This window comes from Tyto alba, unplaced genomic scaffold, assembly GCF_018691265.1.
Source record: "Tyto alba isolate M040663 unplaced genomic scaffold, T.alba_DEE_v4.0 Super-Scaffold_32, whole genome shotgun sequence".
In the NCBI taxonomy this organism is placed as follows: Eukaryota; Metazoa; Chordata; class Aves; order Strigiformes; family Tytonidae; genus Tyto; species Tyto alba.
Genome location: NW_024881307.1, coordinates 7,221,632 through 7,238,282, shown reverse-complemented (window position 1 = coordinate 7,238,282; position 16,651 = coordinate 7,221,632). Strand labels below are relative to the sequence as shown.

The 16,651-nt window shown below is 44.9% G+C and overlaps 1 protein-coding gene across 1 annotated transcript; it reads left to right on the top strand.

The window, feature by feature from the left end:
* The first annotated feature begins 287 nt into the window (after positions 1–287).
* On the top strand, positions 288–16,444 carry LOC116964791 (mucin-17-like). The gene is made up of 8 exons (XM_033005558.2): positions 288–1,491; positions 3,266–3,359; positions 4,713–4,829; positions 4,920–9,255; positions 9,822–10,043; positions 10,938–11,094; positions 12,225–12,354; positions 13,423–16,444. The coding sequence occupies exons 1-8, from the start codon at positions 1,408–1,410 to the stop codon at positions 13,572–13,574; spliced, it is 5,292 nt and encodes a 1,763-aa protein (XP_032861449.2). The 5' UTR covers positions 288–1,407; the 3' UTR covers positions 13,575–16,444.
* The last annotated feature ends 207 nt before the right edge of the window (positions 16,445–16,651 follow it).

Here is a 16,651-nt window from a genome sequence, read left to right as displayed (position 1 = left end):
CCGGTCATGTTTGACTTTAAAATGGCTCTTGAGTTTCCCTCCTTGACACTTGTGGGTGTCTATTCTGTATGTAATCTTGTGCCTTCAGAGCAGTGGTTGACAAATTATATATCATCTCCTTTTCAAAATAGCAGCTGAATCATCTTCCTACTTCAGAAGAAGGAGAATCTCTTGCACCTGGTTTTTCTTCCTTCACAGTGAAAAGCACTTTTTTTTTTTTAAGATCCTACCGTTAAGTTACACCCTGCCTAGACAAATACATAACAAATACTGTGTGTAGGGTTCAAATCCAAATAACATTATGCCCTAACCTGACAAATACAAACTATTGTCTTAAGGAAAAAAAGTTATCTTATGTTTACAGAGACAGGATATCCGAGAGGAGCAGCAGGTGTAATGTGTCACCAGAAAATTACAGGAGAGTCAAAATCATCTTAAAAGTCTAAAAGCTAAAGATATTTCTTGGTTTTGACTGACAAGCTGGGTTTTGCTTAATGGAACCTTTCACATACCAGTTGCTATTGTCCCCAGAACAAAATGGTGATCAGGTAAGAAAATTGCTTCTAACTTCCTTCTGCAAAAGGTGTCTGAGAACTGATTTGTTGTCCTCCTCAAAAAGAATTACTATTGCAGAATTTTTAGGAGTGCATCAGGTTACCAGCAGGAACCATTGCTGTTTGGGTATATGAAGTGGACCTGAGCAGTCAAGCAGTTACAGAAAGGGCATTGAGCTTGTACAAGCTGTAGACCCATTTGAAGAACAAAGAACCTGCCAGTAGATCCTAGCTGGGAGTTGCCACGGGCTTATAGATCACTTTTGTAGCATCTTTATACTTATAAAACAGTTGCACCAGATTTTATGGTTCAGGAGTATGTCTTGACCTGTATTCAGCTAGTATAACTCATGACAGTCTGTGGGAGGAGACCCATGCCTTCTAAAGGGTAAGTGGTCTGCAGAGACTGTGAGTACGCTAGCTACTGTCACGAGTAGAATTATTCCTTTAGTTATAATTGTGAAGTTTCATGCTGTTTAGTCTTAACAGTGTGGTATGGTATCTATGCTGAGGTATCATGTTACTTTCTGTCTGTTAATGTGAGATGGGTTGAATGCAGATCATAAACTTTGATCACAATACCTAGGATGCAAAATAGCATATCTGTTCTAATCCAGGTAACACAGTCATACAGTCTTGGCCTCTCTACCATCTGTGTGAAGACAAGACCAGGCTATAGTTAGACTGTCAGCCGGTGGAAGAAGCAGAACACAACTTGGAGATGTGGAACTTCTGGAAATGGAGCTTTCTTTAAAGTGTATAATGTGTTAGCTAACGTGACAAATTACTGTGTGCTGGTTTTGGGTAGAGGCACCAACTAAAATTAAGACACTGTGTGTCAGTTGCTGTACAAATGCTAGTCAGGATAATTTTCTTTCCTAGACGGCTTAGAGTGGGGAAAAAAATGAGGTGTCCTGACCTTGGTTCCCACTTTCAGGTGAGTGACATGGCTGGGACTTGGTATCTCTCAGCACCTAATCTGTTGTACTATCTACTAGACTGTACTTTATCAGTTTGCTGAAGGATGGATAATGGTTTATTGTTACTTCCCTCAAGAGCAATCACCTCATCCTCGGTGTCTTTTGCAGTGCTTTTCTGAGCTGTCATTATGCTACTTATCTGACTTTTGCTTATTGTTTTACATATGATTTCCACTGCACTTGCAACAGTCATGGCTACATAATGTTCTCTCTTACCTCCTTAACCTGCATTGCTCTAAATTTCCTGCCTCCAAGAGTTCTGCTTGCTATTTGTGTGTGTGAAGGTGTCTGGCACTAAAAAGATGCCTGATGTAGACTGCTTAGTACCTTCAGGTGAATATTTGCAAGGATGCTAGGGCCTTATGGTTAAAGGTAAAACGGGTATAACTGTGACTTTGCCCAATAATCCTCTGGTCTCTTCTTCAGTTATTATGAAAGTTTAAATTGTGTGCTTGTTCTTTCACTATGGATCTCATTCCTGTCTCGATAAAAAGTTAGTTCAGGCTGCTCTGAACCAGATGGAGTTGCTGTACTGTAATCTGTTTCAGTGTGTGTTGGTTTTTCTCCATGTCACCTGAATTAAGAACACACTTTGCCAACGCTTGTAGGCCTAAGGAGGAAAGAATCCAGCAGGATTGATAGAATGGTAAAAGCAACACAACCAGCAGCCTTCCTCTGTGGCCTGACCCTAGCTTGGAGGGTCATGGGGAGAGAACCTCTGTCTTATTTGGGTTCACACAGAGCCAAATACCTGCATAAATGAATTGCTTTATTGAAGTGTCTCCATCTGGGATCCAGACTCATCCCTGTGTTATTTCTTAAGGCAAACTGGCAAAAGGCCCTTATTGGGTAGAATTAGAATTACAGAATTATAAAATAATTCAGTTGAAAGGGACCTACAACTATCATCTAGTCTAACTGCCTGTCCACTTCGGGGCAAAACAAAAGCTAAAGCATGTTAAGGGCATTGTCCAAATGCCTCTTAAACACTGACAGGCTTGGGGTTTTGAGCACCTCTCTAGGAAGCCTGTTCCAGCGTTTGACCACCCTCTCGGTAAAGAAAGGTTTCTTAATGTCCAGTCTGAACCTGCCCTGATGCAGCTTTGAACCATTCCCATGTGTCCTATCACTGGATCCCAGGGAGAAGAGCTCAGCACCTCCCTCCCCATGTCCTCTTCTCAGGAAGCTGCAGAGAGCTGTGAAGATGCCCCTCGGCCTTCTTTTCTCCAGATTAGACAAACCCAGAGTCCTCAGCTGCTCCTCACAAGACATGGCTTCCAGTCCTGTCAACAGCTTTGTTGCCGTCCTCTGGACACAGTCAAGTACCTTTTAAAATGGTGGGGCCCAGAAGTGTACACAGTATTCAAGCAGCATTTTAACCCTTTTTTTTCAGAGGTTAAGAGCTGCCTTGCATATGCAACCTTTCATGTTTACAATCATGTTTTCCATCTTTGCCACACATGTGAAGGCACTATTCTTTTGTTAAAAATCAAAAAATCAATTGATTCCAATTGGTGCAGGGTTTTTTTGGTGTTTTTTTTTGTTGTTGGTTTTTTTTGTTTGGGTAGTTTGTTTTTTTTTTTGGAACAGATTATTGGTTGCTGTCTGGTCTAAGCTCTTATAAAGTAACCCAATACTCTGCCCTTCCAGAACAAACACAGCATTTGCTGCCGATTGCTAAGAGGCAGCAGTAACTACCTCTTCTTAGCAAGCTGCTTCCTATCTGAATAGGTTGTTACTGGGATGACTCAGGAGCTGCTTCACAAGATGCAGGAAAAATTCCCCATCTTTATTTTGATTGCAGCTGGACTACTGGATTTATCTGGTGAGTGATGTGTTTTGTTCTAATCTCAATTGCTGTCTTTCTGCCTTCTTTTCCTCTATTATCAGTGAGCAGAAAAACTCTGCTAAATATTGTGCCATCAGTCTCAGGTGTGTGACAACAATGAGATGAAGGAGCAACTTTTCTCCATGCAGCTGTGCTGTAAGGCTCAAGATTTGGTTTAAATGGTTTCTATTGTGGGAGTAATACTGGCCCCTAATCAGGACATAGCTGTGCTACTTACCCAAGCTGAAACAATCCATTCCCCAACAAATATGTTAGCCCCTTCAGGCAGAGAAAAGCAAAGGAAAAATAGTGTCACTCTTCACAGAGTAGGTCCATGGCAGAACTGAGGATCAAACTCATGTCAGTTGAAGCCTTGTTCAGAATATACTTTTCCGGGCAGCACTGTTTATCACATTAGGCATGGACTCCCCTCTTCACCATGCATTAACACATTGTTCTGCATTTTCTTTGGGAACAGCTGTCCTGTCAAATATTTCTGACAGCATGAAATCGGTTATGAGTTTGTAATGTTGTGCCTCAAATGAGTTCCTAGGGCTTCTGCCACTCATTTCAGTCTTTGCTTTCTACCTCTTATTGTGTACATGTGAACATACCCTGCAAGTGTACATAAAATTAACTTGGCTAATGAAAGCAGTCTTGTGTCTGCAGGCAGACTGTTCTCTTCAGTAAAGATAAACTTGGGAGGTGGTGTCCAAGAATTTTCCACCTAATTAGTAATTCTATTCTTTTTGTGGGTTATGTATTTCAAAATTACCTTATCCCCTGCAAGGCGTATTTGTGGATATTTACACCACTTCCTTTATACAAGACCATGAATTAGTAAATGCTTGTTTTACAGACAGATTGCTTATGTTACTTGCCAAGCTGGGGCTAAACCGTGGGAGTTTCATTTGTTTATACAAAACCATAATTCAAAATACTTTATAGATTTAATGTACCAGTCTCCATCATCCATTAACTTCCATTTCTGTCTTAGCAAAATGTCAGCTTTTCGGGTTCACTTATACAAGTTTACCCTGCTCACTGTTGACCGAAAGTAGTACTGGTTTTCCAAATGATCACTGAGGAGTTGTAATCTCCTTCTAATGCACTACACCTAGATGGCAACCTCAGGGATTTCATCTCAAGCAAAACTGCTAATATAAACAGCAGAGGATCAGATTTATAAGAATGGCAGTGCCAGAGCTGCCCATCCCCGCTCCTGTACGGTTCCGAATGGAGCCAGTGGCTGCTTAACTTTCTTGCTAAGCCTGTTGCAAAGTGCTGCTGCAAGCTGATAAAAGCTCATGTACAACTGAATAGGCAAAGGGCTTGTTTTCTGTTCGTTAGGTGCCTTCAGGAGTGAACGTCATGTCAGTGAAGTATTAGGCCTGAGCTTTCCTGGAGAAACCCAACCAAGAGCTGAGAGCGACCCAGTGCCCAGTGAAGTGTTTTCCATTGCAGAAGGTAACTCAAATGAGGTGACCTTAAATTTTCAGAGTCCAGTAGTTGATCCTACCAGTGAAACAACAGCTGACTTCATTCCTGTCCATACAGAAACAGCTGCAAAAAGCACAGCTGTGCTGCCTGAGCAGTTGGTTAGAAACTTGGAGGTGCTTGAGCAACTGCACACAGAAGCAGCAGCTTTAAAACTCCAGGATGGACATACATTTCCTAGCAAGCTCTTGAGTAGGATAAGCATCCCTGTCTCCACACAAAGATCACAGGCTAGCACACGTTTGAAACAGCCAGACGGGTCACTGCAGGAAAAAACAGAAAATACTCTTGAGGCTGATTCTAGTCCTACCAGCTCTAGCACTGGGCTGCCCCAGCCCTTTCTCAGTAAAGGGACACCTCAAGACTCTCCTGAGTTTGCAACTGCTTCTTCCATTCCTGTTATCAAGCAGATTGAGGTGCTAAGTCCTACAATGTCTCTTCTGACTTCCATGGCAAATTTTCGTCCTCCAAGAAAAGAAATAGCAGCATCTTCATTTCCCACTGGAGTTGAGATGACTCTTGAAAGTGCAAGGGTGGATTGGTTACCAACAGGAATGCCTCCCACTAGCAAAAGGCCAAAAGACACAAATCCACAAGTCCAGCCTGACAGTAAAGCTGGTATGACACCTGCATACCTGAAGAAGTCTCAGAGTATGGATGCTAATGTGACAACTTCTGTATTCCTACAAAAGCCAGCTTCAGGAGACCTTGATGCAGTCCATTCCAGAGTGACACAGATAAGTGCTATTCGGTTTTCCCCTATTTTCTCTCTGAAGCAAGAAACAACAGGCAGTAAAGCCAAAAACTCTACAGCAGCTGTAGTAAATGGTTCTGGACACCCAACCCAGCTGCCTGCTCTTCAGACACTCCCACAAGGCAACATACATTCTTCTCCATTATTGATACATCTAGAAGCTCTAGCTCATGATGACTTACTTCCATCTCCATTTCAAGGACCCATTGGAACAACTGATAGACAACAGCCTCTCTCTTTGTCCAGGAATCTCAACTGTACTAAACAACATGATTCCCAAGAAACTAACAGCAGCTATCAAGAAATCGCAGTTCTAGATTTGCAAAGAGATACTGATCATCAGAAGATGACAAGTAAACCTGAAAAATCCAGATCCCCTGAGTGCCCACGGGCTTCTGCTAATTCGTCCTCATTAAGCCATTCATGGATTTCCACATTAAAACTTTCCCAAACTACTAAAAAGCTAGAAGGAGTAACATCTGCACTCGGTATGTCTGTCTTTGAGAACGCAGTCCTTCAGCCTGTAAGCACTTCTGATTCTATTCGTGCCACCAGCCACCAGCCCCCAGGTACATCTTTTCCTACTTATGTTGGATTGCAGCTAATGGGCATCCCCACCTCTGAGAAGGGACTTCAGGTACCAACTTCATCCATGTCTACTAGTTCTGGATCTCAAGTTCAAGGTGTTTCTGCCCATCCTGCATCTCAGAAAGGCTTCCCTATGATGCTGCAGATGAGCACAGTGGAAGACTACAAGAGAAAAAAAAGTCTCCCACAACACATAAGTAAAACTGGTTCTCCCCCACTGATTCCACAATCCATCCCAGTCCCCAGCCCCTCTGAACTACATGATAGTAGGGACCAGAAAGTTCCACTTCACAGCTTTGCCCCTTCAGCCTCCCAGATCCAGCAAGCTGGCAGCCTGGCAGCTTTTGCTTCAAAACTGCCCTCACTCCATGCACAGGGAAGCCAGTCCAGCGCAACAGCAGCACATGCTGAACTGGTGGTGCCCAGTGTTTCTGATGAGATCCCAGCATATCTGGCACAGGGCCTAGTGCAGCAGTTTGGTATGTCCCATGATGCAGCTATGAAAAACCTCAGTGCTTTTAGAGGTGATCAGCTTACAATGCTACCATCATCCCCATATTTGTCCTTTCTGCTTAAAAGCACTAATGGCAAGATATGCCTGCAGCCCATGCAAGATTCTCTTCCATTTACTAAATTCCCAAATATCAGCGTTGGGGGTCTGGTTTCCATTCAGCAAATCCTGGCAGCATCGAATTCTTCAGTGTTGGACCTCCCAGATTTACAAAATCTGAGTCATCGTAGCTTAATTCTGGTTAAGCCTGTATTTGTCCTCTTGCCCATTCACAGACCAGATTTACAGATGGTGCCCTCTCCTGAGGGTGAAGATGACCACAAAACTGCCCTCTTGTTCACAAACAAGAAAGATCTGAATTTGGATACACCTGAAAATAGCCATGATATTCCAATGAAAACTATTTCCTCTTATCCCGCTAGTAAGTCTTTGAGGTCTGAAACTACTCTCTCCTCTGTGTCTAACCAACAAGCAGAGAAAACAAAAGTAACTTCTCAGCCAGTGCTAACTAATCCTAATTATACAACCATCACAAGTTTGTTGCAAGTTTTTACCTCGGCACCAAATCATTTGCTGAACCCACAGCTGAGGATTAGCGCTACAGTGCCGGCCATGCATCTGCGCAGGCTGCCTGAAGAGAGGCAGGTACCCGCTCCCAGTTCCCAAGAGGCCAAGGGGCCTGATTTGCTTTTACTTAACAGTACATCAGCAGAGCCTTTTGCCTCCACTGTGTCACCATTAGTGGTGTCTGCACAGCATAGCCACCCTATCTCCCCTGGTGTGTTTTTCACCACTGAAAAACCACATTCTTCTTCTGTCATTCCTTTATTGTCAGCAAAGGGGCCCTCTGCTTTTCAAATGCCTGCCCAACGTCCATTTACAATCACAGGGACTGTAGATCAGGTTCAGCACAGTAAGAAACTAATGCTGCAAACTACTGACCATCACCAAGGCTTAGTGACCACATCTTCCACTGTCCACACACAGTGCACAGACTGTTTGACCTTGCATTCAGCTAGAACCATAAAATATCCGTTAAAGATGTTCACAAGCATCATGCCTTTGCAGTCCACATCGCAAAGTCTCCCAAGAACTGAGTTACTTCAAAGGCTGCCATCACAAGGTTGGTTTGTACCCAGCACTTCATCAGCTTTCTCAGTGCTTCCAGCTGGAAATGACAACAAAGATTCAGCAATGGGCAGCATGGCCTGTTCAGGAGGAGTCACTGTGTGTGCGAAAGCAGCACAAACCCACACCACTTCTATAAAATCTGATCTTAAGAAACATTTGGAATATACTCCCATTGTGCTTAAGCCCTTTGTAGTGACAGAGAGAGCAGCAGTAGCACCAGCACATACTTCACTTTCAACAAAGGTCCAAATGAAAACAGTGGTTTCTGGGAAACTTCTGGCTACGATTACCCATCCAAGGATGCATACCAGCTCTCCTGCAAGTCCACCTTCACCTGCGTCTACACATGTTTCCCTGCTATCAGCCATGAAACATGACCAAATCCCTCGAGCCCCTACTACGCTGTTCTCACAGGCCAACATGGGAGAAAATACAAAGCCAACTGAAATCAGCACAAGTGCAAGAAAGATAGGAACTGGTAAACTCTTGGGAACAAGTGTGTCTCTGTCAGCCATCTTTAACATAACGACACAGCAACCTCTCACAGCAGATTTTGGCAATAAGGTCGTTTTAACCCCACTACAAGCGTCTGCAGGATCTATTCTTGTTCTTGAGCGACAGCTTAAATTGACACAGACCACATCACAGTCTCCATCAGCAGTGACTTCTCTCTCTGTGGCTAAGAATGATTATACTGCCACTTCGCTTACAAACAAAAAAGTGTTTCACCTGCCAACTTCAGCTATCCAGTCGGATCCAAATGTGATGCTGCCTACAGTTGCCAGAGTGAACAGATCAGCTGTGGTCCCTACATCAGTGGGAAAGAGTGAGGACATGTTAGTGAAAGGAGATGCAGCCACTGCTAGCCAGCTGCCCACTCAGACACCTGTGTCTTTGTCACATCAGACATCAGCAAGACACCTTTTGGAGCAGGTATCGCTGGAAGATAACACTGAACATGAAAGTGGTCATTCCAGCCTTGATGCTATTGTGCGTGCTACTGGGCCAACTACAACAAAAGCATTTTCTGTCTCTGCTAACAGGCATGGAAATAAGGTTACTAATCAGTCAGCTGTCTTCAGTAAAGTAGCTGTCAATGACGCTGAGATGCCTCCAGCCAGAGATCTAATCCAGTTCCTTCCAACCTCAGAGAGCCCCTCGTATTCTTCTCAGAGTCTGGTAGTGCTTACGCCACAGGGGAATTCCTTGCTGGATGTTGCAAATGCTGGACAATCCGAGAGGCTGTTCTTGAACACAGAGGCAGAGGAGATGGTTAGAACAAACGAAGTAACAGAAGAAGCAGCTGAAAGCTTAGTAACTGTTCTAACACTGCTGGATTCAGAGCCCAGTGCACTACTGAGTGAATCGCATCAGAGGAGGGGTTTGCAGTCAGATGCCACCGTTCTGAATGGGTAATTATCTCAGTGGAGTTGCTGTTGCGTATTTATGCTGTGTGATTTAAGGCGGGGGTGGGTGGGTGGGTTAACATCCAAATTGCTCCGTGGCCTCAGTAACATGAGTGCGCTGTATCGTGGTTTTAAAAACGCTGAGTTCGTTCATCAGTGATATCACAATTAAAAAAAAGGTTTTTTCACATTTTGGATATTAACATTGCCCTTCAGACCAACTTTTCTTTTTCACAATAGCCTCTCACACTCCACCTCTCCTCCCAAACACAATCTACGTGCAATCTTGCAAGTGGGAACATTTGATATTGCTTAAGTGATCAAATGTGCTAGCAAAGATGAATATTCCCAGCAGTAAAACATGTCCAAGTTCCCCTCAGTTCAAATGATTGGGCTGTGCAGAGAGGTGGTTCTGGTCATGGAAGGTACTGTCATGCCAGGGTCCACATACTGTTCATTTGTTTCAACCTACTGCTTGGTTTCACCGAGGAAACTCACCTTAATGCTGTTTTATTCCTAACAGGCTGTGGAGCCTAGCTGGACCTCAGCTTTTTTTCCTTCTTTCCTTAAAGCCTCGCAGTTGTGAGTGATGATGTCTGCGGCTCCGGTAACTACACTGTGCAGATGAGCTTGCACCCTGTTGCAGAAGGGTCGGTGCCTTCCCAAGAGACTTTCCTGGCTTTAGTCGCTGTGCAGAGTAACAGCAGCCAGCCTCTGCTCCAGATTCGGTCGTGCTGTGTGACACCTTCTGCCAGCCCAGGGGGACCAGGCGCGATGTGCTGCCTGTTCCACAGGTCAGACACAGAGCTGCAGGGATGGGTGTAGCTTTGCACTGCTCTTTGGGCCTGGGCTGGGAATGGGCTGGTCCTTAGAGGACTCTCTCTCTTATATCCTGTGGCTGCAGTGATCTCTTTGGAGTTCAGAGTAAGCTCAAAGCAGCAAGAAAAAAATCTGAGAGTGGGCTGCTCCCTTAGCTGTCTTGTAATTAATATGAAGGGCTTGATAAGACAAAGAACCCTCAGGGATAAATTCTCCCTTCACCCTTTTGATTTATGTCGGTAAGCCTTTCTGCTTCTCCATGCCGTGCTGTGACAGATGTCAGGTTTACAGCATCCTCTTGCGCTTCCTGCTAAGGGGATGGCACAGCCTAGGAGCAGAGCAGTCCAAGGATGGGAGCCAGGCTTCTCCAGCAGCCTCCATTTCCCCATCAGCATTTCATAACTATTTTTGCCTCACCTGTCTAGGTTGAGCACAGGGAAATTGGAGGATTCATTAGTTGATGCTTGTTAAACCACTGGGGCATGGAAAGTGCACTGGAACTGCTACGCATTATCGACATCAGTAAAAGAGCTTTCTGATTTGCCCCTTTTGGCTATAGCAGGAGATCACCTCTGCAGCGCCTCTGAATTTGTCTAGGTCAAGGAATGATTACTGCAGTACAGCAGCCATTTTAATGGTTTTAGCAAAATCAAGAAACAATTCGGCTACTTGAAGGCTGTGGCCTCCACAGAAGGAACAGGTACAGCCCGAGACACTGACATTTTGTGGATTTTTGTTTAACGCTGACTCTGCAGATGCAGGTACCTGGCTTAGAACTTGTGCAGACCTGTGTCAGCAGATGCCCCTCTTCCCTGCCTTTAGTCAGGGAGAGCTGGAATTTGAAATTGTTTGCCATTTGTCCTTGCCAGGTTGCCGTTTGAATGCAGGGACATCCAGTTACTGCAGAGCAGTAAATCCAGAGCTGCTAGCTTCACCATCCAGCTGTTCCAGATGCTGAATCACTCAGTGGCCTATTTGCACTGTGAGATTAACGTCTGTCAGCATGGCAAAACAGGATGTGAACAGGTACATGGGATGGGTCCCTTCTCACTGGTCTGAGGAACTTCTGGAAAGATTTGGTGCTTCTAGCAAATACAGTCAATTCAGTAAAGAATCTTAATGGTAGATTATACAGTTCCACCTTCTTCCAGCTCACACAGTTCATTTTCAATCTGCTGCATATTCTGTGTCTCGTGAAGCCCCAGCTGAACTTCCACTCTGCATTAAGCCAACTGAGCTCACAGTGCTTTATTTTCAATTTACATGTAATCGGCATAAGCAACATATCAACAAATAAGCAAGTGGCAACCTTATAGGAGAATCACCAGGAAAAGGCTCAGCAGAGCTATATAATTTTGCATCGTAGAATTATGTGAAAGACCTTAAATCTGCCTCTGTATTGGATTGGTCTGGGGTATGGAAGTTTTCAGGCTTCCACAAGCTTAGAAGGCTCAGGGATAAGGCTTCTGTGAAACACTATGCACAGTGTCTTGTACTTAGCCATAGGCCATGCCATGGATTTAAAAGGCACAGAACTATAGAAGTAGTGCAAAGAAGCATTTGAGAGGGATGTAGAAGAGAGTTTCATGGAAGTCTGAGTGGCAGATCTGCAGGAGAGAGCTAGAAAAACTCTGAAAATTCAGCCAGTCAGCCTGACCCTGCTTTAAAGAAGCTTTGGCAGGAATTAGACAATCAATTGCATGGGCATGTGAAGGATGAACATCTGCATCTTGCATATGTCCTGCTTCCTCTAACATCCTGACTTGCAGACACAACCACTGGGCCTAAAAAGAGGGTTGGACTCTCTGGGAAAGAACTCAGCCATCTCCTGTAACAAAGTCACTGCATCAGGATCATCCCATATCTGGTCAATCCCTTTGATAAAAGTCTGGAAGATGATGTAATGACATGAAATGGTAGCAATAGTTGCTCATCCCTGAGGAAAAGGGCTTCGGGAATAGAGATTTACATATGGGCTGGTCCAGTATTAGGCAACTCACTTTTTGGAATGACAGCAGAGCTGGACAAAGACTGAATCTGAGACCTGCTCCGATCAGCACTGTGGCTGCTGTGGACTGCACACAGTTGCTAGTGCAGGAGATTCCATTCAGGTGCCACCAGTGTGCTTTCAAATGTTTTTCACATGTCTTTCCCAGAACTGCTTTGAAACGGCAGAGCCATTTCTCCAGTCAAGTGACAGGAACAGCTATGGAAACCTGCACAACCTGATCTCATTTGGTCCGGTTTTAAGAATGAAGAACAAGTTTCTATATAAACCTGTGGAAGGTGGGTGTCTGGGGTTTTTTTGTCTGTCTGTTGCATAAGTTTCTGCTTGACTTTTCCTGCTATAAGAAAAACAGTACGCTTAACAGATTTCTTGATGGCCATCTGATATGACTAGATTATATCCCAACAACTCCTCACCCTTGTTTTGGCCTTCCTAAATCCCAGACATGATGGTTATTCAGTATCAGATCCGATAGCCTTTCTGATGGGAGACGCAGCAAAATGCATCCTCTGCAGAAAGTGAAGCTTTAGAAGGAGGAGGGGAGAGAAAAATAAGGCAAAATATCCTTTAGCTGAAAAGAATTTTCCTGCATTTTGGTATATTTTGGTGAAATATGTTCACTGAGGATGAGGAAATGTCATTAAAATAATTGTGAGAGATATTCACTAACGCTTTCCTTCAAGTGTCTGCATTTTAGGTGAGGTGAGTTGGGAGGATTCAAGGTATAGGGACCTCCTTTTAACTATTTTTTTTCTGTTAGCTTTGCAGCTTTTAGAATAAAAGAGCAATGCAGCCATTTTCTGTACTGAGCTGAGGGAAGATTTGCCATATTTAGAAGTAGTTATCTGATACATTAAGGAAACAACATCCACAGGTAACTGGACAAAAGTGTAACTTAAGAACATTAGATACAGAATGAGGTTGGTCATGAGTCAGGAGTGTTGGGTTTTGGGTTGGTTTTTTTTTCTTTTTCCTCTGTTTATAGGTGAAATACAGCACCCGGTTCATCTTAAATAGATGTTGTCCAGCTATTAAAAAGGAGAGATGATGAACGTGGTACATCATGAGCATGAGAGACTTCTTAAATCTACTGGCACCATCCCTGAGAGTCACCTAATTTCTTGTGTCTTTACTTGTTTATGCAAAGAATATTTACTGCTGGGGTCTAATGGCAAAGAATGTAGTAGTTTGGGAATGCACTACACATTCAGACTACTCTAGGAATAGAAACTTAGCCATACCTGCTTGGCATGCCATAAAGATGAATGGGAGTTTAACCTTCTCTTTCTTCTTCTTCCCTCTCTTAACGCTGTTCACTCCTTGATTACTTCTTTCTTTATTTCCAGGTCCTGATACTGCCATGCTGGTACCCATTCTGCTGGGATCCCTTGCTGGCTTTGCTGTCTTGGGCAGTGCCTTCATAAGCCTTTGGCTGCATCATAGACAGAAAACCAAAAACATACGCTATCCACAACTTGGAGAAATCTATGGCCTGTGAACTAGGAGCAGCTCCTTTGTCCTGCAGATCCCACGCCACTGCTACAATGATCAGAAAAGCAATTGATTTTGCTTTGCACACTGTATTGCTTTTGCAGAGCTTCTGCTGATGCAGGGAGCAAGATATCCAATCTCTGCTTTAAGCATGTCTCTCCTTCCTTTCTTTCCTGCTGCATGAGTCCACAAACTGCAGAGTCAAGAAAGAATTGTAGTAGTGGTCCAGCTACAAGGGAGAGCAGCGCTTAAAATGCAGTATGTGCAAGCACCAGCACACAGTCTGTTCACAGAAATGGGAAAGCAGACAGGAAATCAGTGTGCAGAAGAGCCACATAAAATAAAGCACTGTAGACTAGAGCCATGCCATCAAGAAGAATAAATTGTTAGGCAAAATGATGAAACCCAAGTTTATTGGGAATGTGGACTGGACCCAAGATCTCCAGAGATCCAGCCACTCAACTTTACAGCTTTTCTCATGTCTAAGGAGTCGTGTCCCTTTATCCTTTTGCTTGACTCATGTTACTGTTTTCTCACTTTCAGTGGAAGCAAGTTTCCACTAACGCCCTGTTGGTAAAATCCACATAGTGGGAGAAAGTTAAGAGTGCAGAATCATTGTCCATAGGGCTGAATGTGAGAGCACATAAAAATATTTCACCACATTTGATGTCTAGGTCCAGTTTCTTTACCATTGTTGCCAGAATGCAGGTAGGAAAGGGGCCACTGCTAGAGCACTTTGTGTCAAATGCAATGGAGGAGTAGCTCGTACTTCCCTGTGGATCAGTCTTCCTCCAAGAATTTCTTCAGATCTGATACGTAGCTAAAAATCCCAGGTCAAGACTCCATGACAATTACCCTTCAGAAATACCAATGAGCATGTCTATTGCAGTAGCACAGAGGAAATTGGCACCGCCGTGTATTTGACATTGACTTACCCACAGAGATAGTCCCTGTGCTAAGTCATTAAAGACATATATGCAGGAGAACCAGATGAGTGTCGTTAAACCCTTTTTATAGGGAGTCAAGACATAAAGCAACTGCAAGCATGCGTGCACCAATATTTAGATAGAGCCAGGAAGGAGTTCAGCTCTCCTGTGCACCAGCCCTGCTCTTTAGCCAAAGGACTGCTCTCTTTCCTGAAGTGAGTTTGTAAACAGGGGCTCTGAGGCTGACACATAGGTTCTGTACATGAGAGCAGTGAAAGGAACAGCATAAAGAGCTGTATGCTTTTTGCACTGAAACGCACCTGAAGTGCAGTCACTTTTGAAGTACAGCAGCCTCTTAGAAACACAAATGCAAGTGCTTTGTGGTTCTGAAGGAGTCTGGCATGGTGCCCAGGTACAGCTGCAGGCAGAGTGGGGTGCCACATCCTGGACACCACAGTTGACACAATGGGGGGCCATGGCTGGCAGGCGGCAGGGGGTTAGGAGCTTCTTTGCAGCGAGGTGTCAGCAATCGCCTTGGCAATGAGAGTGGCAACTGTCAGGGGACAGGTCGGGAACCGTCTTCCAGGGAATCGGCAACAGCCTTTGGGGGGACAGTAATCGAGCATCTCAGGGAAGGGGTCCTCAGCGTTCATCTTGCCGTGGGTGAGGACACGAGCATCTCGGTGTGAGGGGCTTCAGAGTCATCGGGGTGAACATCAACAGCCACCCCAGAGGCTGATCAGCAGCAGCATTTTGCCCTTTTTTTCAGTGAATAAACCAGATAGAGTGCTATGCTGACTGTTGTGATAGGGCCTTTCTACCACTTTCAGATGTTTTGTTGGCACTATAAAGCTTTTGAGCATCCTAGCAGAAGTTTCCTGACTGGCTTTCCTTCCAGCTCTGCAATGGATGAGGTGGGACACCTCATCAGCCAAGGAGAGAGCTGCACAACTGCTGGCACAATGTTGGCTGTGGCAGCAAGAGCCAGGTTTGTCTTGAGTGATGTTCATTCTTTCAATGTGGAGAGTGTCCAAGGGTGTCAGTGGACAGGCTACGGGTAACTGCCATGTGGTGTTTCAAGTTTTTTCTCTATGTCCACCTTCCTACGTGCATGATGTCAGCTTTTGGGTTCCTGACGGGGAGCAATTTGATGAAGTTGCTTTTCACACCATTGCTAGGCAGGTGTCAGGTGAAACGGTTGTATCTATCCAGTTAATTGACAGTTTCCAGCAGCCAGAGACGGGACGGGAGAGCCTCTGCTACAGGCTGACCTTTCAGTCCTGTGACAAGGCACTGAGCCGCCGGGAGGTGGCAGAGAAGCAGTTGCTCTTTCGGAAGGAAATTGAGCAATGCCTGTGTGTAACTCTTCGGTAGACCGTGGTACATTGTTCTCAGGTGCACGAGCAGTGCCCGCGCTTGCTGCCGATGTGGAAAATGCAGCCAACATCCTGTCGGACCTAACGCTCCGTGTTATTGCAGTGCTTCTCCCAAAGGCGCTGTGGACTTCAAGTACCTGCACACATTCAACATGGGGAAATTCCTCTTAATGAAGATCAAGCACCTTCCCGTTCTGCGTGTGTGTAATGAAACCTCATTTTGAAAAGTGGAGTCTTTCTTTGCTAGGGTGCTGTGAGGCTGGGCTTGATCTCCTTACTGCTGCCACTTCACTTTTCCTATTCTTGTGTTTGCCGAGCACTTTGTACTGGTGGCAACTGTATCGAGTAAACTGGAAGAAGGAGGATCTTACTACTTCTGAAGGGTTGTGTACAGTTTGAGCACTGAAAGCTCTCTCTGGGCAGCTGCTCAGTCCCAGTGGGAGGGCGGTGTGTGCTGGGCTGCCCCGTGCAGCATCTCAGAAGGGGGGCCAGGGCCAGTGCTGGGCCTGAGGGGACCCCAGCCACGTGCACCAGCACACTATTTTCTGAATAGCTAATGCAGAAGGTAATCGCAACTGGCAATTCCATTACTAGACTCCAAAGGGCACTAACTGATGCTATAAGGCAGCTGTAGCACCGGTGGTGTGTTAATCGCTACAGCTGATCTAATGGCTGACGAAACACGCCAGTCACAGACCCCGTTACTGGAACCTGCGGGGACGCGCCGGGGAGCGGCGGCAACAGCTCGGCAGGCGCTAATCGGGCGGCCCGTCCGCCGACAG

What these genes read in the sequence shown, in the direction of transcription:
- LOC116964791 (XM_033005558.2), top strand. Translation starts at nt 1,408, where the DNA reads ATGCTAGTCAGGATAATTTTCTTTCCTAGACGGCTTAGAGTGGGGAAA. An exon ending in TGGACTACTGGATTTATCTG is followed by an intron (nt 3,360 to 4,712) that starts GTGAGTGATGTG and finishes TCTGTTCGTTAG; the next exon opens with GTGCCTTCAGGAGTGAACGT. An exon ending in TCTATATAAACCTGTGGAAG is followed by an intron (nt 12,355 to 13,422) that starts GTGGGTGTCTGG and finishes CTTTATTTCCAG; the next exon opens with GTCCTGATACTGCCATGCTG.